The 25,919-nt window shown below is 48.4% G+C and overlaps 1 protein-coding gene across 3 annotated transcripts in view; it reads left to right on the top strand.

Annotated features, from left to right (window-relative positions):
- NLGN3 (neuroligin 3) overlaps positions 1-21,825 on the top strand; it is a 177,628-nt gene extending 155,803 nt beyond the window's left edge. For all 3 annotated transcript variants that reach the window (XM_082263364.1, XM_082263363.1, XM_082263362.1), the window contains 4 exons: positions 461-610; positions 5,257-5,442; positions 11,391-12,180; positions 19,848-21,825. In XM_082263364.1, coding sequence (XP_082119490.1) covers positions 461-610; positions 5,257-5,442; positions 11,391-12,180; positions 19,848-20,691 — 1,970 coding nt within the window. In that variant the 3' untranslated portion in view covers positions 20,692-21,825. The remainder of the gene's footprint in view (positions 1-460; positions 611-5,256; positions 5,443-11,390; positions 12,181-19,847) is intronic.
- Positions 21,826-25,919: the final 4,094 nt, after the last annotated feature.

Below are 25,919 nucleotides of genomic sequence, written 5' to 3'. Positions count from 1 at the left end.
ATTGATGGACCATTCTCATGTGAGCCGGGCAACTACCCCACATGATTGTTATGGGAAATTCCATTTCATCACCTTGTTGTAGCGCTCCTTCACAGGACTGCACCTGTTTGTGATATCATCATGGGTCAAGTCCTGAGAAGGGGCCCGTTTTATTGTTCTTTTTATTTCTGTGGCATGAGCTGCATGCTTGGCTAGCTGGCGCGTTTCTCTGCGATGGGAAGGGCGCTTCCATAGTGGAAGGGGCCTTTGTGTTGGGGGAAGTGGTGGCGCCTACTCTACTCTTTGGTCTGACTTGTAAGTTAAGACCCGCGGCTGCCCACGCGTTTGCCGTCAAGATGTACATTGTTCGCCTTTGTGTTCTCCGTGTGAATGAAGCCAAGTGGTTGGTGTCAAGAGGCTCTCGAAAGGTTGGTTCTCTCTTGCTAAGGCCGTGTTACCTTTTCATTTCACCTCCCCGCAGATATCCGAGACACGGGAGCTAAACCGGTCATGGTGTACATCCACGGAGGCTCGTACATGGAGGGCAGCGGGAACATGATTGATGGAAGCGTGCTCGCCAGCTACGGCAACGTCATCCTTATCACCTTGAACTATCGAGTGGGCGTTCTGGGTGAGTGACACATCTTCTTCCTATCTTCTATCCCCTTCTGTTCCTTATTTATCGCTTTCCTGTGACTTGACTGTTTATTCACCTCGCTTCCAATCATGCCGCTGGCTCTGCGTTTCCGTAATCATTGAATGGAAATTCCGTAATTACTATGGCTTTTCCTTTATTGTCCTCGGGGTCCCTGCAAAGATAATGAGCCCCCTGAAGCATTTTGTATTAAAATTGGGGATAGCTGGTGGGGGGGCCTTCTCATTAATGTCTCCCTATAGGGTTCCTCGTTGGTTCTTCCTCTGGATTCTCTTATATCGGATACGTTGTTAATAGTTATTAGAGAGCGATAATAAGGCAGACCCAGCTGCAGATATAAAATGTTATCAGGTGTGGTGAGTGTAGGATGAAAATTATCAACCGAACCTCCAAGCAAAACGATTAGACGGATCATTACAGGAAATGAAACCGCGAAAGTACAACAAATGGTTCTACCTCAATAAACGCGCAAACGGCGCATTAATATCCAACTACAGTTTTTAGTTTAAATCGGTTATATACATCCAATTGCATCACAAGACAAGGAGTGCAAAGCTTAAAATGTGTCCCCTGAAAGCCTGTCCCCTGCCAGCATACCTGTCCCCTGCCAGCATACCTGTTCCCTAAAAAGCTGTCCCCTGCCAGTATACCTGTCCCCTGAAAAGCCTGTCCCCTGCCAGTACACCTATCCACATACCTGTCCCCTGCCATCATACCTGTCCCCTGCCAGTATACTTGTCCCCATGCCTGTCCCCTGCCAGTATACTTGTCCCCATGCCTGTCCCCTGCCAGTATACCTGTCCCCATACCAGTCCCCTGCCAGTATACCTGTCCCCATACCAGTCCCCTGCCAGTATACCTGTCCCCATACCAGTCCCCTGCCAGTCCCCTGCCATCATACCTGTCCCCTGCCAGTATACCTGTCCCCATACCAGTCCCCTGCCAGTATACCTGTCCCCATACCAGTCCCCTGCCAGCATACCTGTCCCCTGAAAAGCCTGTCCCCTGCCAGCATACCTGTCCCCTGAAAAGCCTGTCCCCTGACGTCACACCTGTCCCCTTCCAGCATACCTGTCCCCTGAAAAGCCTGTCCCCTGACATCATACCTGTCCCCCACCAGTATACCTGTCCCCCGCCAGTATGCCTGTCCCCTGACAGCATACCTGTTCCCTAAAAAGCTGTCCCCTGCCAGTATACCTGTCCCCTGAAAAGCTTGTCCCCTGCCAGTACACCTATCCACATACCTGTCCCCTGCCAGTATACCTGTCCCCTGCCATCATACCTGTCCCCTGCCATCATACCTGTCCCCTGCCAGTATACCTGCCCCCATACCTGTCCCCTGACAGTATACTTGTCCCCATGCCTGTCCCCTGCCAGTATACCTGTCCCCATACCAGTCCCCTGCCAGTATACCTGTCCCCATACCAGTCCCCTGCCAGTATACCTGTCCCCATACCAGTCCCCTGCCATACCTGTCCCCTGCCAGTATACCTGTCCCTATACCAGTCCCCTGCCAGTATACCCGTCTCTATACCAGTCCCCTGCCATCATACCTGTCCCCTGCCAGTATACCTTTCCCCATACCAGTATACCTGTCCCTATACCAGTCCCCTGCCATCATACCTGTCCCCTGCCAGTATACCTGTCCCCTGCCAGTATACTTGTCCCCATACACCTACTAGGCTGGAGGAAGAGCCTGCAGCCAGAGCATTGCACCTACAAGGCTGGAGGAATAGTCTGCAGCCAGAGCATTGCCCCTACTAGGCTGGAGGAATAGTCTTCAGCCAGAGCATTACACCTACAAGGCAGGATGTATAGTCTGCAGGAGCCAGAGCATTGCACCTACTAAGCTGAAGGTATAGTCTGCAGCCAGAGAATTGCACCTACTAGGCTGGAGGAATAGTCTCCAGGAGCCAGAGCATTACACCTACAAGGCTGGAGGAATAGTCTTCAGCCAGAGCATTGCACCTACAAGGCTGGATGTATAGTCTGCAGGAGCCAGAGCATTGCACCTACCAGGGCCGGACTGGGAATAAAGTTCAGCCCTGGAAAAAATGTCATACCAGCCCCATAGCATTATTATACCGGCCCAACAGCATAGCGCCATTATTTCCTTGTTCATAAAAGGGAAAACCATGCATTTTAAAGCAAATTTGAAGAGTGTATTATCATAGATAAGATAGATATGAAAGCATATAGTGCTTTATATATAAAAGAGAAAATTCTAGTTAAAAGTGGTAAAAGTGCGGACATGGTACAGGACATGTCGGGGGCTGTGCGGACATGGTACAGGACATGTCAGGGGCTGTGCAGACATGGTACAGGACATGTCAGGGGCTGTGCGGACATGGTACAGGACATGTCAGGGGCTGTGCGGACATGGTACAGGACATGTCAGGGGCTGTGCGGACATGGTACAGGACATGTCAGGGGCTGTGCGGACATGGTACAGGAGATGTCAGGGGCTGTGCGGACATGGTACAGGAGATGTCAGAGGCTGTGCGGACACGGTACAGGAGATTTCAGAGGCTGTGCGGACACGGTACAGGAGATGTCAGAGGCTGTGCGGACACGGTACAGGAGATGTCAGAGGCTGTGCGGACACGGTACAGGAGATGTCAGAGGTTGCAGACATGATGAGGGGGGTGGGATGAGTGGCAGCAGGGGTGGTGGTGAGGGGGGTGGAATCAGTGGAAGCGGTGGTGATGGTGAGGGGGTTGGGATAAGTGGCAGCAGGGGTGGTGGGATCGGTGGCAGCGGTGGTGGTGAGGGGGGTGTGATCAGTGGCATCAGGGGTGGTGGTGAGGGGTTTGGGATCGGTGGCAGCAGGGGTGGTGATGAGGGGGGGTGGGATCAGTGGCAGCGGTGGTGGTGATGAGGGGGGTGGCAGCGGTGGTGGTGATGGTGATGAGGGGGGTGGCAGCGGTGGTGGTGATGAGGGGGGTGGGAGCAGTGGCAGCGGTGATGGTGATGAGGGGGGTGGGATCGGTGGCAGCGGTGGTGAGGGGGATGGGAATCAGTGGCAGTGGTGGTGAGGGGGATGGGAATCGGTGGCAGTGGTGGTGAGGGGGGTGGGAATCGGTGGTGGTGGTGGTGGTGAGGGGGGTGGGAATCGGTGGTGGTGGTGAGGGGGGTGGGAATCGGTGGTGGTGGTGGTGAGGGGAGTGGGAATCGGTGGCAGTGGTGGTGGTGGTGAGGGGGGTGGGAATCGGTGGCAGTGGTGGTGAGGGGGGTGGGAATCGGTGGTGGTGGTGGTGAGGGGGGTGGGAATCGGTGGCAGTGGTGGTGGTGGTGAGGGGGGTGGGAATCGGTGGCAGTGGTGGTGGTGGTGAGGGGGGTGGGAATCGGTGGCAGTGCTGGTGAGGGGGGTGGGAATCGGTGGTGGTGGTGGTGAGGGGGGTGGGAATCGGTGGCAGTGGTGGTGGTGAGGGGGGTGGGAATCGGTGGCAGTGGTGGTGGTGAGGGGGGTGGGAAATCGGTGGCAGTGGTAAGGGGGTTGGGAATCGGGGGCAGTGGTGGGGGTGAGGGGGGTGGGAATCGGTGGCAGTGGTGAGGGGGGTGGGAATCGGTGGCAGTGGTGGTGGTGAGGGGAGATTGGTGGCAGTGGTGATGGGGGGTGCCATCCTCCCCACCGCCACTGCTTCCCCCCATCCTATTAGGGATAAGATCTGTGGGGTGGTGAGATCAGCAGGGGGCAGTGGTGGTCTGGTGGAGGTCAGAGGATGGGATCAATAATTACACTGCAGTCTGCTGATTTTTATTACTTACTTGGTCAGACGGTCGGACTTATGCTGCTGGGCTGGCGTCTGTGTAGTGGGTCTCTCTCTCGGCACCGTCACCGTGACCGTCCGTCTTGCTGACAGTCACATGATCCACCGCCGGCCGGTGTTCCGTGAGCGCCGCGCAGCCGCTCCCGCCAGATCTGACGTCATGCCGCTCATAGCGGCTGACGTAGTAAAGACTTCACCAGGGCTGCAGCGGGCATCAATAGCAGCCGCATCTTAAAGCGGCCACAATAGCGGCCGCGTCTTAAAGCGGCCACAATAGCGGCCGCGTCTTAAAGCGGCCACAGCCTTAAAGCGGCCCCAGGGCCAGCGGCCCACCGGGAAATTTCCCGCTATCCCGGTAGGCCAGTCCGGCCCTGGCACCTACTAAGCTGAAGGTACGTATAGTCTGCAGCCAGAGCATTGCACCTACTAGGCTGGAGGAATAGTTTGCAGTCAGAGCATTGCACCTACTAGGCTGGAGGAATAGTTTGCAGTCAGAGCATTGCACCTACAAGGCTGGAGGAATAGTCTGCAGCCAGAGCATTGCACGTACAAGGCTGGAGGAATGGTCTGCAGCCAGAGTATTGCACCTGCCATCCACTGATTGTGGTTACAATGCTTTGCAGGCTCCAATGCAGAACAAATCAATAAATGTGCATTGTTCGATTCATCGATATATGGGTGCATTTTATTATTTATTTTGGAAAAGATGGACTATGCCTTTAACTGTAAGCGGGGTCACCCGCCTGGTTGTGCTGTGTGGCACAGTGGTGTAAATCTTAGGACTGGATGAACAGACTTACAAATCCTTTGGCAGATAACAATTTAATATATATATATCTTTTTTCTTTGCAGGGTTTTTGAGTACCGGAGACCAGGCAGCGAAAGGCAATTACGGGCTCCTCGATCAGATCCAGGCCCTGCGTTGGGTCAGTGAGAATGTGGCGTTTTTTGGCGGAGACCCTCATAGGATCACAGTTTTTGGATCGGGTATCGGAGCGTCCTGCGTCAGTCTTCTCACGCTGTCCCATCACTCCGAAGGTATTCCAGACTGGCGGTCATGTGATCTATTATTGTATTATCTCTGATAATCACTGAACATTCCCGATATGTCAATGTGTATTACCTCTGCAGATCATCTAATGACACCATCACTCCCATCATCTGATGGCACCATCACCCCCATCATCTAACGACACGTTTTCATGGCTGTTTGTCTGTGTGTCTGTCCCATCACATGGAAGGTACATGGACCATCTGACATTATTCCATGATTGCATCATCAGCTGTCTGTATGTCGGCCGTTCTGAAGGTACAAAGTATATTCAATAAAGAGAACCTTTCCCTTCCCCTGAACCCTTCCCTTCGATCATTCTGCCGGTATCTCAGATCTTCATTAGATTCTCAGATCTTCATCAGATCTTCAATAGATTCTCAGATCTTCATTAGACTCTCAGATCTTCATCAGATCTTCATCAGATCCTCAGTAGATTCTCAGATCTTCATCAGATCTTCATTGGACTCTCAGATCTTCATCGGATATTCATTAGATTCTAAGAACTTCATCAGATCTTCAGTAGATTCTCAGATCTTCATCAGATCTTCATTAGATTCTCAGATCTTCATTAGATTCTCAGATCTTCATTAGATTCTCAGATCTTCATTAGATTCTCAGATCTTCATCAGATCTTCAATAGATTCTCAGATCTTCATTAGACTCTCAGATCTTCATCAGATCTTCATTAGACTCTCAGATCTTCATCAGATCTTCAGTAGATTCTCAGATGTTCATCAGATCTTCAGTAGATTCTCAGATCTTCATTAGACTCTCAGATCTTCATCAGATCTTCATTAGATTCTCAGATCTTCATCAGATTTTCATTAGACTCTCAGATCTTCATCAGATCTTCATTAGATTCTCAGATCTTCATCAGATCTTCATTAGATTCTCCGATCTTCATCAGATCTTCATTAGATTCTCAGATCTTCATTAGATTCTCAGATCTTGATCAGATCTTCATTAGATTTCATCTGCTAGATCAGCAAACTTTAGTAAAAATGTAATGAGAACCTCCATCAAAGCTCATACCTGTAAAGAGGAAACTGATACTCACCTTTCCTACCTGGGAGTGTTCACCTCCTGGGCCACCTACAGCCCTGACCGAGGTCATTCTCTGACCTCCAATTAATAATCGATGCAGAGGAAAAGAGGAGCCAATGACAGCCATGGGAACCCAGTAGATCAGCTCCCCAGAAGGGTCTTTAAGGGACCAATTTTCTCCAATGAAGCAGCATTGAGTGGCACGAGAGGTAAGTTCAGCTACTTTACAGGTATGTGGTTGGGTAAAACTCTTTTACTATGTGACAGGGTCTCGTTAAAGTGTATGCATCTCTAAAACTTTTTCGTTTTTGCTAGTGTACAGACCAGTTTCAGCATCCAAATAAACCGCAGGTCCTCAGTCTTTGACAACCTTGTCCACCGTCTCCTACAAGACATCCATAGTCTCCAACCATCTCCTGTAGCATGTCCTCAGTCCCCGAGCATCTCCTGTAGCATGTCCTCAGTCCCCGAGCATCTCATGTAGCATGTCCTCAGTCCCCGAGCATCTCCTGTATCATGTCCTAAGTCCCCGAGCATCTCCTGTAGCATGTCCTCAGTCCCCGAGCATCTCCTGTAGCAGGTCCTCAGTCCCCGAGCATCTCCTGTAGCGTGTCCTAAGTCCCAGAGCATCTCCTGTAGCGTGTCCTCAGTCCCTGAGCATCTCCTGTAGCATGACCTCAGTCCCTGAGCATCTCCCGTAGCATGTCCTCAGTCCCCGAGCATCTCATGTAACATGTCCTCAGTCCCCGAGCATCTCCCGTAGCATAGCCTCAGTCCCTGAGCATCTCCTGTATCATGTCCTCAGTCCCTGAGCATCTCCTATAGCATGTCCTCAGTCCCCGAGCATCTCCTGTAGCATGTCCTCAGTCCCCGAGCATCTCCTGTAGCATGTCCTCAGTCCCCAAGCATCTCCTGTAGCATGTCCTCAGTCCCCAAGCATCTCCTGTAGCATGTCCTCAGTCCCCGAGCATCTCCTGTAGCATGTCCTCAGTCCCCGAGCATCTCCTGTAGCATGTCCTCAGTCCCTGAGCATCTCCCGTAGCATGTCCTAAGTCCCCGAGCATCTCCCGTAGCATGTCCTCAGTCCCCGAGCATCTCCTGTAGCATGTCCTCAGTCCCCGAGCATCTCCTGTAGCATGTCCTCAGTCCCCGAGCATCTCCTGTAGCATGTCCTCAGTCCCCGAGCATCTCCTGTAGCATGTCCTCAGTCCCCGAGAATCTCCTGTAGCATGTTGAAGAATGAGGTGCGCAAACAAAAAATGAATCTCCAGCAGCAACCGAAACTTTAACCTTGATAAAGTAAACGTGTGATGTGCAAAAAATGGGTGCGCTAGATGTGAACAATGTGTGTTAAACCAAAAGGGAAAACACAATGAACAAATTACCTAATATATAAATGTACACAGATATTATAAATGGTGCACAATGTGAACATAAACGTGCTATAGAAATATAAGCAGTCCAAAACAAGTCCAAAATGAAAAAAAATGCTGAAATCTTCTTGATGGTGAATGAAGGTGAAGAAGAGGAGGTGCAAACACCAAATCCCTCTTGGCACTCACGTGTGAAGAAAAGAGAGGTAATACCCTTACCAACTCAACATAATAAAACACTTGATATCTATTACACTGGCTGGTGTCATCTTCTCAAGTCCTGACCTTTCACTGTTCCACCCGATTTGTGGTATATGAAAACTCTTACAAAAGGCAAGTATTTCACAGGTCAGATGGTGAGTGATAATGTTCTCCAAATCAGGCAAATTATCCAAACTAGCAGGCAGTGAATTTTCTTGTAAATCTTGTTCTGCCTCCTGTTGCTGTGTGGTTTGGTTTCTCTCCTTTACCCCTCACACTCAGTGACAGATAGTGCCCAAAAAAGAATGGAACCGGCAATAGTGCATTACCTCTTAAACGACTTTATTAAGAAAAGGTAGAACACTTACAGTTAAGTTGATTAAATAGGCGAATGCAAATTCAAACATGGCCACTCTGCACCGCGGACCACGGGTGGTGATAGTTCCAGGGGGGGGGGGGAGAAGCCTGCACTATTTGCCTGTTCCATTCTTTTTTGGGCACAATCTGTCACTGAGTTTGAGGGGTAAAGGAGAGAAACCAACCCCCATAGAGCAACAGGAGTCAGAACAAGATTTACAAGAAAATTCACTGCCTGCTAGTCTGGATAATTTGCCTGATTTGGAGAACATTATCACTCACCATCTGACCTGTGAAATACTTGCCTTTGGTAAGAGTTTTGATATACCACAAATCGGGTGGAAGAGTGAAAGGTCAGGACTTTATATCTATTACACTGGCTGGTGTTATCTTCTTAAGTGTTTTATTATGTTGAGTTGGTAAGGGTATTACCTCCCTTTTCTTCACACGTGAGTGCCAAGAGGGATTTGGTGTTTGCATGTCCTCTTCTTCACCTTCATTCACCATCAAGAAGATTTCAGCCTTTTTTTCATTTTGGACTTGTTTTGGACTGCTCATATTTCTATAGCACGTTTATGTTCACATTGTGCACCATTTATAATATCTGTGTATATTTATATATTAGGTATTTTGTTCATTGTGTCTTCCCTTTTGGTTTAACACACATTGTTCACATCTAGCGCACCCATTTTTTGCACATCTCCTGTATCATGTCCTCAGTCCCCGAGCATCTCCTGTAGCACGTCCTCAGTCCCCGAGCATCTCCTGTAGCACGTCCTCAGTCCCCGAGCATCTCCTGTAGCATGTCCTCAGTCCCCGAGCATCTCCTGTAGCATGTCCTCAGTCCCCGAGCATCTCCTGTAGCATGTCCTCAGTCCCCGAGCATCTCCTGTAGCATGTCCTCAGTCCCCGAGCATCTCCTGTAGCATGTCCTCAGTCCCCGAGCATCTCCTGTAGCATGTCCTCAGTCCCTGAGCATCTCCTGTAGCATGTCCTCAGTCCCCAAGCATCTCCTGTAGCATGTCCTCAGTCCCCGAGCATCTCCTGTAGCATGTCCTCAGTCCCTGAGCATCTCCCGTAGCATGTCCTAAGTCCCCGAGCATCTCCTGTAGCATGTCCTCAGTCCCCGAGCATCTCCTGTAGCATGTCCTCAGTCCCTGAGCATCTCCTGTAGCATGTCCTCAGTCCCCAAGCATCTCCTGTAGCATGTCCTCAGTCCCCGAGCATCTCCTGTAGCATGTCCTCAGTCCCCGAGCATCTCCTGTAGCATGTCCTCAGTCCCCGAGCATCTCCTGTAGCATGTCCTCAGTCCCCGAGCATCTCCTGTAGCAGGTCTTCAGTCCCCGAGCATCTCCTGTAGCATGTCCTCAGTCCCCAAGCATCTCCTGTAGCATGTCCTCAGTCCCCGAGCATCTCCTGTATCATGTCCTCAGTCCCCGAGCATCTCCTGTAGCATGTCCTCAGTCCCCGAGCATCTCCTGTAGCATGTCCTCAGTCTCTGACCATCTCTTGTAGCATGTCCTCAGTCCCCGAGCATCTCCTGTAGCATGTCCTCAGTCCCCGAGCATCTCCTGTAGCATGTCCTCAGCCCCTGACCATCTCCTGTAGCATGTCCTCAGTCCCCGAGCATCTCCTGTAGCATGTCCTCAGTCCCCGAGCATCTCCTGTAGCATGTCCTCAGTCCCCGAGCATCTCCTGTAGCATGTCCTCAGTCCCTGAGCATCTCCTGTAGCATGTCCTCAGTCCATGAGCATCTCCTGTAGCATGTCCTCAGTTTTTGACCCTCTTTTGTAGGTTGTCCTTAGTCTCTGGCAATCACCTGTAGGATGTGCTCAGTCCCTGACCATGTTCTCTAGGATGTCCACAGTTTGACAATCTCCTGTAGGATGCCTTCAGTCTCTGACCATCTCTAGTATGTCTTCAGTCTCTGACATTCTCCTGTAGGCTGTCCTCAGTTCCTGATCATGTCCTCTAGGATGTCTACAGTCTGACCATCTCCTGTAGGATGTCCTCAGTTCCTTATCATGTCCTCTAGGATGTCCTCTGTCTCTGACCATCTTCTCTAGGATGTCTACAGTCTCTGACCATCTCATGTAGGATGCCGTCAGGGACTGATTATTAGCAGTAGTTCCAAAAACCCAGAAAGTTATTTCAGCATAGTTATATAGTTAGTTTAGCTGAAAAAAGAAGTCCATCTAATTCAACCAAGGGTTCTTCTGTGTCAAAAATGGATGAGAAAAGCTGAACTATAGCAAACATTCTTCACTGAATTTCATGTTTGGCTCTATGGTGATGTCAGGGGCCACAGTTGAAGCAACCTAGACCTTGTATGTCGATCCCCGCTGATCTAGCAGATGGAGGGGAATATAGGAAGCATGAGGCCGGTTTTAGTCTTTCCCCTTTTTGATTTTTATTGACTTTGTTTTTTATGATTATTTCTGTTTCTTTCTTTCTTTCCCTCCCCCACTCTGACGTTATAAATGGCCCGATGGTTGGTTGACATTTTATATAATGGTGTAGTTACAGTAGTAGTGCCGGGCGATCCTCGGTTACCTATTTCTCACACTTCATTTCCCAGTCTTTGTACTCTTTGTTTTCTCCCTCTTCTCCTCTCCTCTGGTTCCATTCATTTTTCTCTATCCCCTCCCGTCTGTAGAATGCTCCTCTTGTGTTTGCTTTCTTCCCTGGCACACACTGAGACCAGCTGGGCAGGAAGTGGAGTTGCGGATTTCGCCATCTCCGTCTGTCTTTCTGTCTCGCAGTGTCTGATGCTGGGGAGTTTATTAAAAAAAAAACCAGCAGAGACTCCCACTTCAAAGGCACCCCCGTAAATGTTGTACCGATGAGACGGGATTAATACAACATTGATACGGGGGTCCCGGTGTGAAATAGAAATGTGTAGATGGGTAGATATGTCATGCTCCGTGTAGATAAGTAAATCTGGTCTTTTGTGGCAGGTCTGTTCCAGAGAGCCATCATACAAAGCGGATCAGCCCTGTCCAGCTGGGCCGTCAACTACCAACCCGTGAAATACACCCGTCTGCTGGCCGAGAAAGTAGGATGCAATGTGCTGGACACGGTCGACATGGTGGATTGCTTGCGTCAGAAGAGCGCCAAAGAATTGGTGGAGCAAGACATCCAGCCGGCGCGGTATCACGTTGCCTTTGGGCCCGTCATTGATGGAGACGTCATCCCAGATGACCCAGAGATCCTCATGGAGCAAGGAGAATTTCTCAACTACGACATAATGCTGGGGGTCAACCAAGGGGAAGGGCTCAAGTTCGTGGAAAACGTGGTGGATGCGGAGGACGGCGTCTCTGGAAGCGACTTTGACTACTCGGTGTCAAACTTTGTGGACAACCTTTATGGGTACCCGGAAGGCAAAGACACGCTCCGTGAGACCATCAAGTTCATGTACACGGATTGGGCTGACCGAGACAACCCCGAGACTCGGCGCAAAACTTTGGTGGCTCTGTTCACTGACCACCAGTGGGTGGAGCCGTCGGTGGTGACTGCTGACTTGCACGCTCGTTATGGCTCGCCAACTTATTTCTACGCCTTTTACCATCACTGTCAGAGTTTGATGAAACCGGCCTGGTCTGACGCCGCCCATGGTGACGAGTTACCCTATGTCTTCGGTGTCCCGATGGTGGGCCCTACAGATCTATTCCCGTGCAATTTCTCCAAGAATGACGTCATGTTGAGTGCCGTAGTCATGACCTTCTGGACCAACTTTGCCAAAACCGGGTATGTAACTAGAACTGGTAACATGTGGCAAAAAATTAACTCTGGAAGCAATTGAGGCTTGACTGAGGTTTGTCAGTGAACCACTTGCCTCCCAAGCCAATTCTGACACGTCTCTCCTACATGTAAAAATCTTTTATTTTTTGCTAGAAAATTACTCAGAACCCCACAAACATTATATAAGAAATTTTATTCTCTAGGGTCTCAAAAAAAAAAAAAAATATTATATATATATATATATATATAAATAATACAGGATTTATATGGCGCCGACAGTTTGAGCAGCGCTTTACAATATAAGGGAAGACAATACAGTTACAATACAATTCAATACAGGTGGATTTAGATAATAATATTATATATATATATATATATATATAATTGTTTTTTTTTTTTTTTACAGAGGCCCTAGAGAATAAAATAGCGGTCGTTGCAACTTTATGTCATGCAGTACTTGCGCAGCAATTTTTCAAACGCCATTTAAAAAAAAAAAAAAAAACACTTTCATGAATAAAAAAAAAAAAAAAAAAAAGATATTTACCCCAATTTTTTTTGTATAATGTGAAAGATGATGTTAGCTGAGTAAATAGATACCCAACATGTCATGCTTTTGGAATGGCGCCAAACTTCGGTATTTAAAAATCTTTGTAGGCTACGCTTTAAAAATGTTTACAGGTCACCAGTTTAGAGTTACAGAGGAGGTCGGGGGATAGAATTATTTCTCTCACTCCGATCGCGGTGATACCTCACATGTGTGGTTTGAATGTTGTTTACATATGTGGGCGTGACCTATGTATGCGTTCGCTTCTGCGTGTGAGCATAAGGGGACGGGGCGCTTTAACTTTTTTTTTATGATATATTTGAATTTTTTTTTATTTTTACACTTTTCCTTAAATTTTTAAATTTTTGATCACTTTTATTCCTATTACAAGGAATGTAAACACCCCTTGTAATAGGAATAGGACATGACAGGTCCTCTTTATGGAGAGATGTGGGGTCTACAAGACCTCACATCTCTCCTCTAGGCTGGAAAGCCTGAGATACAAAAAAAAAAAAAAAAAAAAAAAATCGATCTCAGGCTTTCCAAAAAAAAAACAAAAAACGGCAGTGTTTACATGTGACGGCTCCGAAAATGACATCATGATGACCTTTCTGGCCTCTGAGGGTCATAGAGATGGCGGGGGACTATCTGGTCCTCGGTCAGCTCTATAGTAAACTTCCTCCGCCGGCGGATTCTAGCAGAAGAATGTAGATGAACGGCAATCTGTGAAGGTTGAATGAAAAGTAAATGTTCCATGTCCTACTTGTGACTGGATGGAAAAAAGGAGTGCCTGGTGCCCAGAGAATTGCAACATTGAACCCCACAAATACCGGGCACTTTCAGCCCCTTCCTGCCCCCCCCCAACACCCCCAATACCGGACACGTTCACCCCCTTCCTGCCCCCCAATACCGGACACGTTCCCCCCCTTCCTGCCCCACCAACCATCCAATACCGGACACGTTCACCCCCTTCCTGCCCCCCCAACACCAGGCACTTTCATCCCCTTCCTGCCCCCCCAACCCAAGGCACTTTCACCCCCTTCCTGATCCCCCCAACCCCCCCTCAATACCGGACACGTTCACCCACTTCCTGCCCCCCCAACCCCCCCAATACCGGACACGTTCACCCCCTTCCAGACCCCCCCAACCCCGCCCGATACCGCACACGTTCACCCACTTCCTGCCCCCCCCAACATCGGGCACTTTTACTCCCTTCCTGCTCCCCCCACCCCCCAATGCCAGGCATTTTCACCCCCTTCCTGACCCCCCCCAATACCGGGCACATTCACCCACTTCCTGCCCCCCCACCAATACCAGGCACTTTCATCCCCTTTCGCCCCCCCAACACCAGGCACTTTCACTCCTTTCCTGCCCCCCCAACCCCCTCAATACCAGGCACTTTCACCCCCTACCTGCCCCCCCAACCTCCCAATACCGGGTACTTTCACCCCCTACCTGCCCCCCCAACCCCAATACCAGGCACTTTCACCCCTTCCTGACCCCCCAACCCCCCCAATACTTAACACATTCACCCCCTTTCCTGCCTCCCACACCAGGCACTTTTATCCCCTTCCTGCCCCCCCCAACCCCCCAATACCGGATTAATTCACCCACTTCCTGCCCCCCAAGCCCCCCAATACCAGGCACTTCCACCCCTTTCCTGCCCCCAATACCGGGCACATTTGCCCCCTCCCTGCCCCCCCAATACCAGGCACTTCCACCCCTTTCCTGCCCCCAATACCGGGCACATTTGCCCCCTCCCTGCCCCCCCAATACCAGGCACTTTCACCCCCTTCCTGCCCCCCAAACCCCCAATACCAGGCACTTTCACCTCCTACCTGCCCCTCCAACCCCCCAATACCGGGCACTTTCACCCCCTACCTGCCCCCCCAACCCCAATACCAGGCACTTTCACCCCTTCCTGACCCCCAACCCCCCCAATACTGGACACATTCACCCCCTTCCTGCCCCCAAACACCAGGCACTTTCATCCCCTTCCTGCCCCCCCAACCCCCCAATACCCGATCAGTTCAACTACTTTCTGCCCCCCAAGCCTCCGAATACCGGGAACTTTCACCCCTTTCCTGCCCCCCAATACCGGGCACATTTGCCCCCTTCCTGCCCCCCAATACCAGGCACTTTCACCCCCTTCCTGCCCCCCTACCCCCCAATAACAGGCATTTTCACCCCCTTATTGCTCCCTCAACCCCCCCAATACCGGGCACTTTCACCCCCTACCTGCCCCCCAACCCCAATACCAGGCACTTTGACCCCTTCCTGACCCCCCAACCCCCCCAATACTGGACACATTCACCCCCTTCCTGCCCCCCACACCAGGCACTTTCATCCTCTTCCTGCCCCCCAACCCCCCAATACCGGATCAGTTCACCCACTTCCTGCCCCCCAAGCCCCCCAATACCGGGCACTTTCACCCCTTTCCTGCTACCCAATACTGGGCACATTTGCCCCCTTCCTGCCCTCCCCAATACCAGGCACTTTCACCCCCTTCCTGCCCCCCTACCCCCCCCCAATAACGGGCATTTTCACCCCCTTCCTGCTCCTCAGCCCCCCCAATAACAGGCATTTTCACTGCCTTCCTGCCCCCCAACCCCCCCAATACCGGGCCCTTTCATCCCCCTTCCTGCCCCCCAACCACCCAATAATGGGCATTTTTACCCCCTTCCTGCCCCCCCCCCCAATACTGGGCATTTTCACCCCCTTCCTGCCCAGGCCAATTTTCAGCTCTCAGTGCTGTCACACTTTGAACAACAATCACACAACACTTTCCCCCCCCAAAAAAAAAAAAAAATTACAAAACTTGCTATGGTAACATATTGCTCTGGTCATAGTGTGTTAAAAAATTAATCTAAAAAAAAAAGAGAAAAAATGTAAACAATGCTTGCTTATAGCCATGAAATTCACTGTTATAAGCAATCATAATGTGATAATAAAAAAAATCCTGATCACTTCCCTAAAGTAGTACAATGTTACCGTATTATGGTAACATTCTATTGCTCTGGTCACAATGTATTAAAAAAAAAAATTTGTTAAAAAGAAAAAAAAAAAATGTAACTTTCTTTTTTCTGTACTGTCACCAGTCAGTCAGCAGAATACATTTTAGCCCTAAGTTTATGAAGAATAATTATTTGCTAATTTTTTACAACAGAAGCGAAGAAAAGACGCCTGAATGTGTCTAAACGCATGTGCAAAACACGGCTTTAGGCATGGTTTTTTTTTTTTTTAAGCTGCTTTTTCCCTGTCGGGAGCAAAGCCGTTCAGAGGAGAAATAATGTCCGGTGTGCCGGAGTTATAATGACCCGGTGACCACTGAGAACCCACACAACCTGCACAGTGTGTCAGTGCTGCCATCTGCTGGCAAGATATGAAAGTGGTGGCGTTACTTTTTATTCACTCCCTTATATTTCTTTTTATTCACCCCCCTTATATTTCTTTTTATTCACCCCCTTAGATTTCTTTTTATTCACCCCCTTATATTTCTTTCTATTCACCCCCTTAGATTTCTTTTTATTCACCCCCTTATATTTCTTTTTATTCACCCCCTTATATTTCATTTTATTCACCCCTTAGATTTCTTTTTATTCACCCCCTTAGATTTCTTTTTATTCACCCCCTTAGATTTCTTTTTATTCACCCCCTTAGATTTCTTTTTATTCACCCCCTTATATTTCTTTTTATTCACCCCCTTATATTTCTTTTTATTCACCCCCTTATATTTCTTTTTATTCACCCCCTTAGATTTCTTTTTATTCACCCCCTTATATTTCTTTTTATTCACCCCCTTATATTTCTTTTTATTCACCCCCTTATATTTCTTTTTATTCACCCCCTTATATTTCTTTTTATTCGCCCCCTTATATTTCTTTTTATTCACCCCCTTATATTTCTTTTTATTCACCCCCTTAGATTTCTTTTTATTCACCCCCTTATATTTCTTTCTATTCACCCCCTTAGATTTCTTTTTATTCACCCCCTTATATTTCTTTTTATTCACCCCCTTATATTTCATTTTATTCACCCCTTAGATTTCTTTTTATTCACCCCCCTTATATTTCTTTTTATTCACCCCCTTATATTTCTTTCTATTCACCCCCTTAGATTTCTTTCTATTCACCCCCTTATATTTCTTTTTATTCACCCCCTTATATTTCTTTTTATTCACCCCTTAGATTTCTTTTTATTCACCCCCCTTATATTTCTTTTTATTCACCCCCTTATATTTCTTTTTATTCACCCCCTTATATTTCTTTTTATTCACCCCCTTATATTTCTTTTTATTCACCCCCTTATATTTCTTTTTATTCACCCCTTTATATTTCTAGAACAATTCTAAAGAAAAATATTATATTTTGCACCATTCATATTTAAAGGGGTAGTAAACTCTTGGCTCTCTGTCACCGCTGCAGAGGCTTCCCCCTTCACCCGGTCTTCCCGCTTCGTGGGCTGCATCCGCTTAAATGACCGAGCCGTGATGGCGCCACTCCCGTGCATGCTCGGCCACGGCACGCATCGCTGAAAGAAGAGCACGGGTATGCCGTTCCTTCAGATCGCATGCGCCCGTGACGTCACCGGCTGCTCGCTAGAATATCTCCGAAACCCACGCCTCCCAACTCTCCGAGATGGGAACAAGGGGCATCGATTAGCAAAAGGCATAGGACACACCCCCTGCCACACCCCCTTAGCCAGTTATCACCCGCCCGTCGCATATTTACTGCGGCAGGCAGCCGCTCCTGGGCAAAGCGACGTAGGTATACGGCACTCGCTCTCCGGAGGTAAGGGGGCGAGCGCGCACCACCGGCGCTCTCCCGCCTCCGCTCCTCAGCGGGGAACCTGATGCACGGGGTAGGGGGCTCCAATTACCACCTGACACCCGCGATCGTTCCCCGCTGAGAGAGGACAACGGTCAGATGTTGGAAACACAGCTGACCGTTCTTCTCCCTGGAATGATCACAGAGCTCCTTCTATATAGAATCACAGGTCTCTATGGTCATTTCACAAGCCACGCCCCCTACAGTTAGAAAACACCCCCTAGGCTTATATTTAACCCTTTGATCACCCCTGGGATAACCATGTCTCTATGATCATTTCATAAGCCCCGCCCCCATACAGTTAGAATCACTCCCCTAGGCTCACATTTAACCCCTTGATCACCCACAATGTTAACCTCTTCCCTGCCAGTGTCATTATTACAGTGACAGTGCATATTTTTAGCACTGATTACTGTAGTAATGTCACTGGTCCCCCCCTAAAGTCTCAAAAATGTCAGTTAGGGGTCCAATCTGCCCGCCGCAATGACACAGTCCCGAAAAAAAAAAAATCATAGATCGCCGCCATTTCTAGTAAAAAAAAAAAAATGGCATAAATCTTTCCCCTAGTTTGTAGACGCGATAACTTTTGTGCAAACCAATCAAAATATTGAGATTTTTTTTTTACCAAAAATATGTAGCAGAAAACAAATTGGCCTAAAATGATAAAAAATTTAGATTTTTCCTTTTTTTGGGGGAATTTCATATAAAAAATTTGAAAAAATATTGTTTTTTTTTCAAAATTGTCGCTCGTTTTTTGTTTATAGCGCAAAAAATAAAAAATCGCACAGGTGATCAAATACCACCAAAAGAAATCTCTGTTTGTGGGAAAAAAAAAAGGACGTTTGGGTACAGCGTCGCACGACTGCGCAATTGTCCGTTAAATTAACGCAGTGCTGAATCGCAAAATAGGCCCTGGTCAGGAAGGCTTTCCGGTCTTAAAGTGGTTAAAGGGGATTGATAAAAAAAAAAGAAAAACATAAAAACACAAAAAAAAGATTAGTTAAAACCGCGATTAGTGGTAAAAAAAAAAAACAATCGCGGGTTTAACTAATCTTTTTTTTATGTTTTTATCTTTTTTAATATCTTTTTTTTTTTTTTTTTTTTTACCACTACTTTATATTGGATTTTGGAATTTACAGATGCAGAAATTTAGAAATTGGATGAAAGATTAAGCGCTGGGAGATAAATAGTGCATTTTATATATGAGATCAGAAGAGCACGAGGGACCAATGAGGAGAAAGCGGGACAGAGAAAATTTGTTCCAAATCCGGGACGGTCCCGCAAAAATCCAAGACGGTCCCGCACAAAATCCAAAACGCTCCCACACAAAATCCAAAACGGTCCCATACAAAATCCGCGACAGTCCCGCACAAAATCCAAAATAGTCCCGCACAAAATCCGGGATAGTCCCGCAAAAAATCCGGGATAGTCCCGCAAAAAATCCGAGACGGTCCCGCAAAATCCGGGGCGGTCCCGCAAAATCCGGGGCGGTCCCGCAAAATCCGGGGCGGTCCCGCAAAATCCGGGGCGGTCCCGCAAAATCCGGGGCGGTCCCGCAAAATCCGGGGCGGTCCCGCAAAATCCGGGGCGGTCCCGCAAAATCCGGGGCGGACCCGCAAAATCCGGGGCGGACCCGCAAAATCCGGGGCGGACCCGCAAAATCCGGGGCGGACCCGCAAAAGCCAGGACATTTGGGAGCTATGCCTAAACGGTGCACATTTAGGAGATATTCTTTCAGGTAAGCTTTATTATAGGCTAGCCTGGAGGTAAAAATCAAAATGCAAAGTTTACTACCACTTTAATACATGAAAACCATCTTGGTTATGTGACTACAGAACAGAAATAAAGGGACATCTTCCAATGGGGACATTCTCTGTCCAAGAATGGATTTCCCGCACTTTGTAGAGATTTCCTGTTGTTTCTTGAAACTCCCTTTTTCAGGAAGTGAAAATAAATCTCTAAAAGTATAAGTAAAAGAAGCAAAACCTTTTTTTTTTAATGGTGGATGGAGGGGGAGGTGGGGGGGGGAATTAGACCCCCCTGTCAGTTTTTTTTATTGTGGTCTGTGTCCCCGGTAGGGAGGTTCTCCCTCTCTATTTACCATTATCATTGAAAGTGAGAGTAAAATCCCAAATTTTGTGTTGTCCCCAGAAAAGTAATATCTTCCAATGGGGACACTAGTTCTGGTGACCCTCCATCACTCTATCCAAAATGGGGAAAAAGTTTTGCCTCTAGTTGAACTGTTTTAGATTTCCTGATGATTGAAACTTCAATGATCTCATCTTTTATTTTTTATTTTGTAGTGACCCCAACAAACCTGTCCCCCAGGATACAAAGTTCATCCATACCAAGGCGAACCGTTTCGAGGAGGTGGCCTGGTCTAAGTACAGTCCACGGGATCAGCTGTATCTTCACATCGGCCTGAAGCCACGGGTGCGCGATCACTACCGGGCCACCAAGGTGGCGTTCTGGAAACATCTGGTGCCGCACCTTTATAATCTACATGACATGTTCCACTACACGTCTACTACCACCAAGGTGCCACCTTCTGACACGACTCAGAATTCACACATCACCCGCAGACCCAAGGTTTGGGAGACTAAGCGTCCGGCTGCCTCGCCCACGCTGAATGGCCCAGGCAAGTGGAACCCCGATATCGACCAGGTGGACCCAGTTGTCATCCAGGATCCCAGGGACTATTCCACGGAGCTGAGTGTCACCATCGCTGTGGGAGCTTCTCTTTTGTTCCTCAACGTGTTGGCTTTTGCAGCTCTGTATTACCGCAATGATAAGCGGCGTCAGGACACTCAACGCCAGCCGAGTCCGCAGCGATCCTCGGCCACCCGGGATCCGGCACACAGCCCCCTACCTCCTGAGGAGCTCAGTTCCCTGCAAATAAATGCCGGACACCCCGATTGTGAAGGAGGAGGAGTCTCCGGCCACGACAACCTGCGTCTCGCTACGCTTTCTGACTACACCCTTACATTACGTCGTTCCCCTGACGACATTCCACTCATGACACCTAACACCATCACCATGATTCCCAATTCTCTGGTGGGACTTCAAAGCCTTCACCCCTACAACACCTTTTCTGCAGGCTTCAACAGCACCGGTCTCCCCCATTCACACTCCACCACCAGAGTATAGCACCCCACCATGCTGCACTTCCTCCTTGCCCCGACACCAAGTCTACCTGAAGGTGTCAGAGACAAGGAAGAGGCCAAATGACACATTCCATACCCCCCAAAGGAGAAGGGGGACAGGTGTGGGGCTTTGCTTCTAATACGGAAAGGGTCGATTCGGTCCTGACCCACCAAGGACACACTTGTGTTGTGCTCTTGTTTCCTAAAGTGCTTTTACCTTTGTGGAGGCACCTAGAGTGAGGGCAGCTTGGGGTGAGGGAAACATTAATTTGCAGATAACGGGCTGCGACTAAGAGGAACGTCATTGGAGAAGAGGCAGGAGGGAACCAAGCCCAATGTATTGTCCCTTATCTTTCCCACCAAGCTCTTCATCAACGTTCACCATTCGGACTTTCCAGTTACTGTAAACCCTCACTGTCTGTACATGTGGAGAACCTGATCTGATGAGGAACAGATGACAAAACATCTTTACTAGTATAGAAGGACTGGGGGATGGGTGTTAGGCTCTGGTAGAGATCGTATTTCTGAAAAAAAAAAGTGTTTTTAGAAACATGACCAGATTTTTATTGGAAGGCAGAAGGTGGTCACGGGACAGAGGGACTGAAAATCAAGATCCCGATCACCTAGCCTACTCTGCTCTATCCCAAATGTGTGCCAAATTCATTCACCAGCTAAGAAATGGGACTGAACACGGTCCTAGTTTCAAAACTACCTTAATCTTCCCAGTGCCAAATATATGAAGCCAGCCATCTTAGAAAGGTTACGAAGGTAATAGGTATGCGGCATGAGTTATTTTTGAAAAAAAAATGCCCAGTAAATACACCATGTGGCCAAAGTTTTTGGATACCAGACCATCACACATATCTTTAATGACAAAAGTTTATTGGCCTCCCTCCCGATGACTAAGTTTTGGGTGTCTCCAGTGAAGGGTCCTGGTAATACTCCATCATACAAAAGGGGTAACAGTTTGGTGAAGACCCATTTTTATTCCACCATGACTGTCCCCTGTGTACAAAGACAGCTCCATAAAGACATGGTGTGACCAGTGTGGTGTGGAGGAACTTGAGTGTCCTTCACAGAGCCTGGACCTCAACCCGTCATTTGGGAGACTTTTGGAATAAGTCTTTAAATTCAGTACCTGTCCTTAACCCTACCAAATGCCTTTCAGATTAGGTCTTCTTAGCCTAGAAATGGGACAGTAGGTTTGAGGTCCTGGAGAAACCAAGGTGTCCTGCATAGAGCCCTGACCTCAACCCTACTGAACACCTTTGGGATGAATTGGAATGCAGATGGTGAGCCAAGTCTTTTTTTCTGGTGCCCAACTTAAGGCCCAACATCAGTACCTTTCGCTAATGGGCACAAATTCCCACAGACACCCTCCAAAATCTTGTGGAAAGTCTTCCCAGAAGAGTGGAGGATGGTATAGTGACCAAAGGGGACCAGGGTTTTAGGATAGGGTGCCGAACTTGAGTGTCCTGATCTCAACCCTACTGAACACCTTTGGGATGAATTGGAATGCCGATGGTGAGCCAGGTCTTTTTTTCTGGTGCCCAATGTGGGGACCAACATGTGAGCCAGATCTCCTATTTTAACATCAGTACCTGACCTCACAAATGGGCACAAATTTCCACAGATACCCTCTTAAATCTCGTGGAAAGTCTTCCCAGAAGAGTGGAGAGTGTTATAGTAACAAAAGGGGACCAGGGTTTTAGGATTGAATGCCCAACTCAAGTGTCCCGCACAGAGCCCTGACCTCAGACACGCTCCAAATCTTGCAGAAGTTTTCCTTTTTTTAATTAAGGGGCTAACCTAATATTAATGGTCATTGGGAAGTTGGAGGTAACTCCATCAAGACACGGTGTGACCAGTTTAGTGTGGAGGAACTCGAGTGTCCTGCACAAATCCCTGAACTTACTAGTGGGCACCATTGAGATGAATTGGATCACCCATTGTGACCAGGGGCATTTTTCTGGTGCCCAACTTAAGGCCCAACATCAGTACCTTTCGCTAATGGGCACAAATTCCCACAGACACCCTCCAAAATCTTGTGGAAAGTATTCCCAGAAGAGTGGAGGATGGTATAGTGACCAAAGGGGACCAAGGTTTTAGGATAGGGTGCCCAACTTGAGTGTCCTGCACAGAGCCCTGATCTCAACCCTACTGAACACCTTTGGAATGAATGGGAATGCCAATGATGAGCCAGGTTTTCTCATCCAACATTAGTACCTGACTTTACAAATGGGCACAGATTCCCACAGACACCCTCCAAAATCTTGTGAAAGGAAGCCAAAATTGCTAAGGGGACAACTTAATATTAAGGACTATTGGAAGATAGGAGGCAACTCCATTAAGACATGGTTTGACCAGTTTGGTGTGGAGGAACTCGAGTGTCCTGCACAGAGCCCTGACCTCAACCTTACTGAACACCTTTGGGATGAATTGGAATGCCAGTGGTGAGCCAGGTCTTCTCATACAACATCAACACCTGACCACATACGTGGTCCAAAATTTGCACAGACACCTTCCAAAATCTTGTGGAAAGTCTTCTCAGAGGAGTGGAGGATGTTATAGCCATAAAAGAATGGGGAAAACTCCATATTAATCCCATTGTTATGAAATGGGATGTCCAACAAGCTCATGTAGCTCAGGTATAAACAGACTTTTGGCCACATGGTGTACTTCCAGCGAATAGTTTGTTAGAACCGGTAGGCCAATATCATGTTTAGCTTAAAGATTTGCCTACTGTTGAATACACTGATTTCCACTTAAACAGAATCTGGCACTACAAAAAGGACAAAACAGAGGCCTGTGAAGGTTCTCGTGTATGCAGGTCATGGATTATCTAGCAGTAGTTGGCCACATTCATGGACTTTTTCTGTAATGTCGAAGACATCCCACCTCTCATCCAAGTGTCTTTTCCCATTTAGAACCAAGGAAGGCATTTCGATAAGCAGTGAAACCTCTAACATTACAGAACAAGTCCAATTGAATGGTACCAACTTCTGGTGATGAAACAGGTGGACATATCGAGGTAATGAAAAGCTCCATAAAGCTTTAGTACATACCACTGGCTTGTCACAATATGTCACCTGTGCCTCCCAGAAAAAGAACTTGCCTTCAGCGTCCATTAAATGTTCTATCATTTCCTTCACAACCCAAAGTGCAATGAGTAGGTTATCGCGCTCACGTTGCATTGTGGGTCGAGTTTTGAGCCATCTGAACGTTTGTGTTTGGGAGTTTCTTCGGTGCACAAGAATGGAATTTTCGGGAAGCCAGTGGTCCGTACAAGAACCCTGAGGCCTGTCAGCTAGGTTCTTGTCCATACAAGAACCCCGAGGCCTGTCAGCTAGGTTCTTGTCCGTACAAGAACCCCGAGGCCTGTCAGCTAGGTTCTTGTCCGTACAAGAACCCCGAGGCCTGTCAGCTAGGTTCTTGTCCGTACAAGAACCCCGAGGCCTGTCAGCTAGGTTCTTGTCCGTACAAGAACCCCGAGGCCTGTCAGCTAGGTTCTTGTCCGTACAAGAACCCCGAGGCCTGTCAGCTAGGTTCTTGTCCGTACAAGAACCCCGAGGCCTGTCAGCTAGGTTCTTGTCCGTACAAGAACCCCGAGGCCTGTCAGCTAGGTTCTTGTCCGTACAAGAACCCCGAGGTCTTTCAGCTAGGTTCTTGTCCGTACAAGAACCCGAGGCCTGTCAGCTAGGTTCTTGCCCGTACAAGAACCCGAGGCCTGTCAGCTAGGTTCTTGTCCGTACAAGAACCCGAGGCCTGTCAGCTAGGTTGTTCTTGTCCGTACAAGAACCCTGAGGCCTGTCAGCTAGGTTGTTCTTGTCCGTACAAGAACCCGAGGCCTGTCAGCTAGGTTGTTCTTGTCCGTACAAGAACCCGAGGCCTGTCAGCTAGGTTGTTCTTGTCCGTACAAGAACCCTGAGGCCTGTCAGCTAGGTTGTTCTTGTCCGTACAAGAACCCTGAGGCCTGTCAGCTAGGTTGTTCTTGTCCGTACAAGAACCCTGAGGCCTGTCAGCTAGGTTGTTCTTGTCCGTACAAGAACCCTGAGGCCTGTCAGCTAGGTTGTTCTTGTCCGTACAAGAACCCTGAGGCCTGTCAGCTAGGTTGTTCTTGTCCGTACAAGAACCCTGAGGCCTGTCAGCTAGGTTGTTCTTGTCCGTACAAGAACCCTGAGGCCTGTCAGCTAGGTTGTTCTTGTCCGTACAAGAACCCTGAGGCCTGTCAGCTAGGTTGTTCTTGTCCGTACAAGAACCCTGAGGCCTGTCAGCTAGGTTGTTCTTGTCCGTACAAGAACCCTGAGGCCTGTCAGCTAGGTTGTTCTTGTCCGTACAAGAACCCTGAGGCCTGTCAGCTAGGTTGTTCTTGTCCGTACAAGAACCCTGAGGCCTGTCAGCTAGGTTGTTCTTGTCCGTACAAGAACCCTGAGGCCTGTCAGCTAGGTTGTTCTTGTCCGTACAAGAACCCTGAGGCCTGTCAGCTAGGTTGTTCTTGTCCGCACAAGAACCCTGAGGCCTGTCAGCTAGGTTGTTCTTGTCCGCACAAGAACCCTGAGGCCTGTCAGCTAGGTTGTTCTTGTCCGTACAAGAACCCTGAGGCCTGTCAGCTAGGTTGTTCTTGTCCGTACAAGAACCCTGAGGCCTGTCAGCTAGGTTCTTGTCCTAACAAGAACCCTGAGGCCTGTCAGCTAGGTTCTTGTCCTAACAAGAACCCTGAGGCCTGTCAGCTAGGTTCTTGTCCGTACAAGAACCCTGAGGCCTGTCAGTTAGATTCTTTTCCATACAAGAACCCTGAGGCCTGTCAGCTAGGTTCTTGTCCGTACAAGAACCCTGAGGCCTGTCAGCTAGGTTCTTGTCCGTACAAGAACCCTGAGGCCTGTCAGCTAGGTTCTTGTCCGTACAAGAACCCCGAGGCCTGTCAGCTAGGTTCTTTTTAGAGGATGGGAGGCCTACTTGGTCAGATGATCTCCAACATGGGAACTTCCAAATTCGTCAGACTATCTCCAACATGGGAAGAAGACTAGTAAAGTCGGTCTGGTTTGCTGAATTAGTTAGTGTGACCCGCCAGTGATTAGTCAGTGTGCCGGCAAAGCTGTAGGTTTCTTTTTAGGCTTCTTGTGTGTTCTTATTACCAAGGAAAGGCCACAATGTATATTATTTTCTATGTTTACAGAGATGTCCACGACACGGGGTTCAGTATCAAATCCAAAATTGAATGGGACATGGACA

The sequence above is a fragment of the Pelophylax lessonae genome, assembly GCF_965119305.1.
Source record: "Pelophylax lessonae genome assembly, chromosome: 7".
In the NCBI taxonomy this organism is placed as follows: Eukaryota; Metazoa; Chordata; class Amphibia; order Anura; family Ranidae; genus Pelophylax; species Pelophylax lessonae.
The sequence above is the reverse complement of the archived record's forward strand: the minus strand, read 5'-3'. Positions and strand labels throughout refer to the sequence as shown.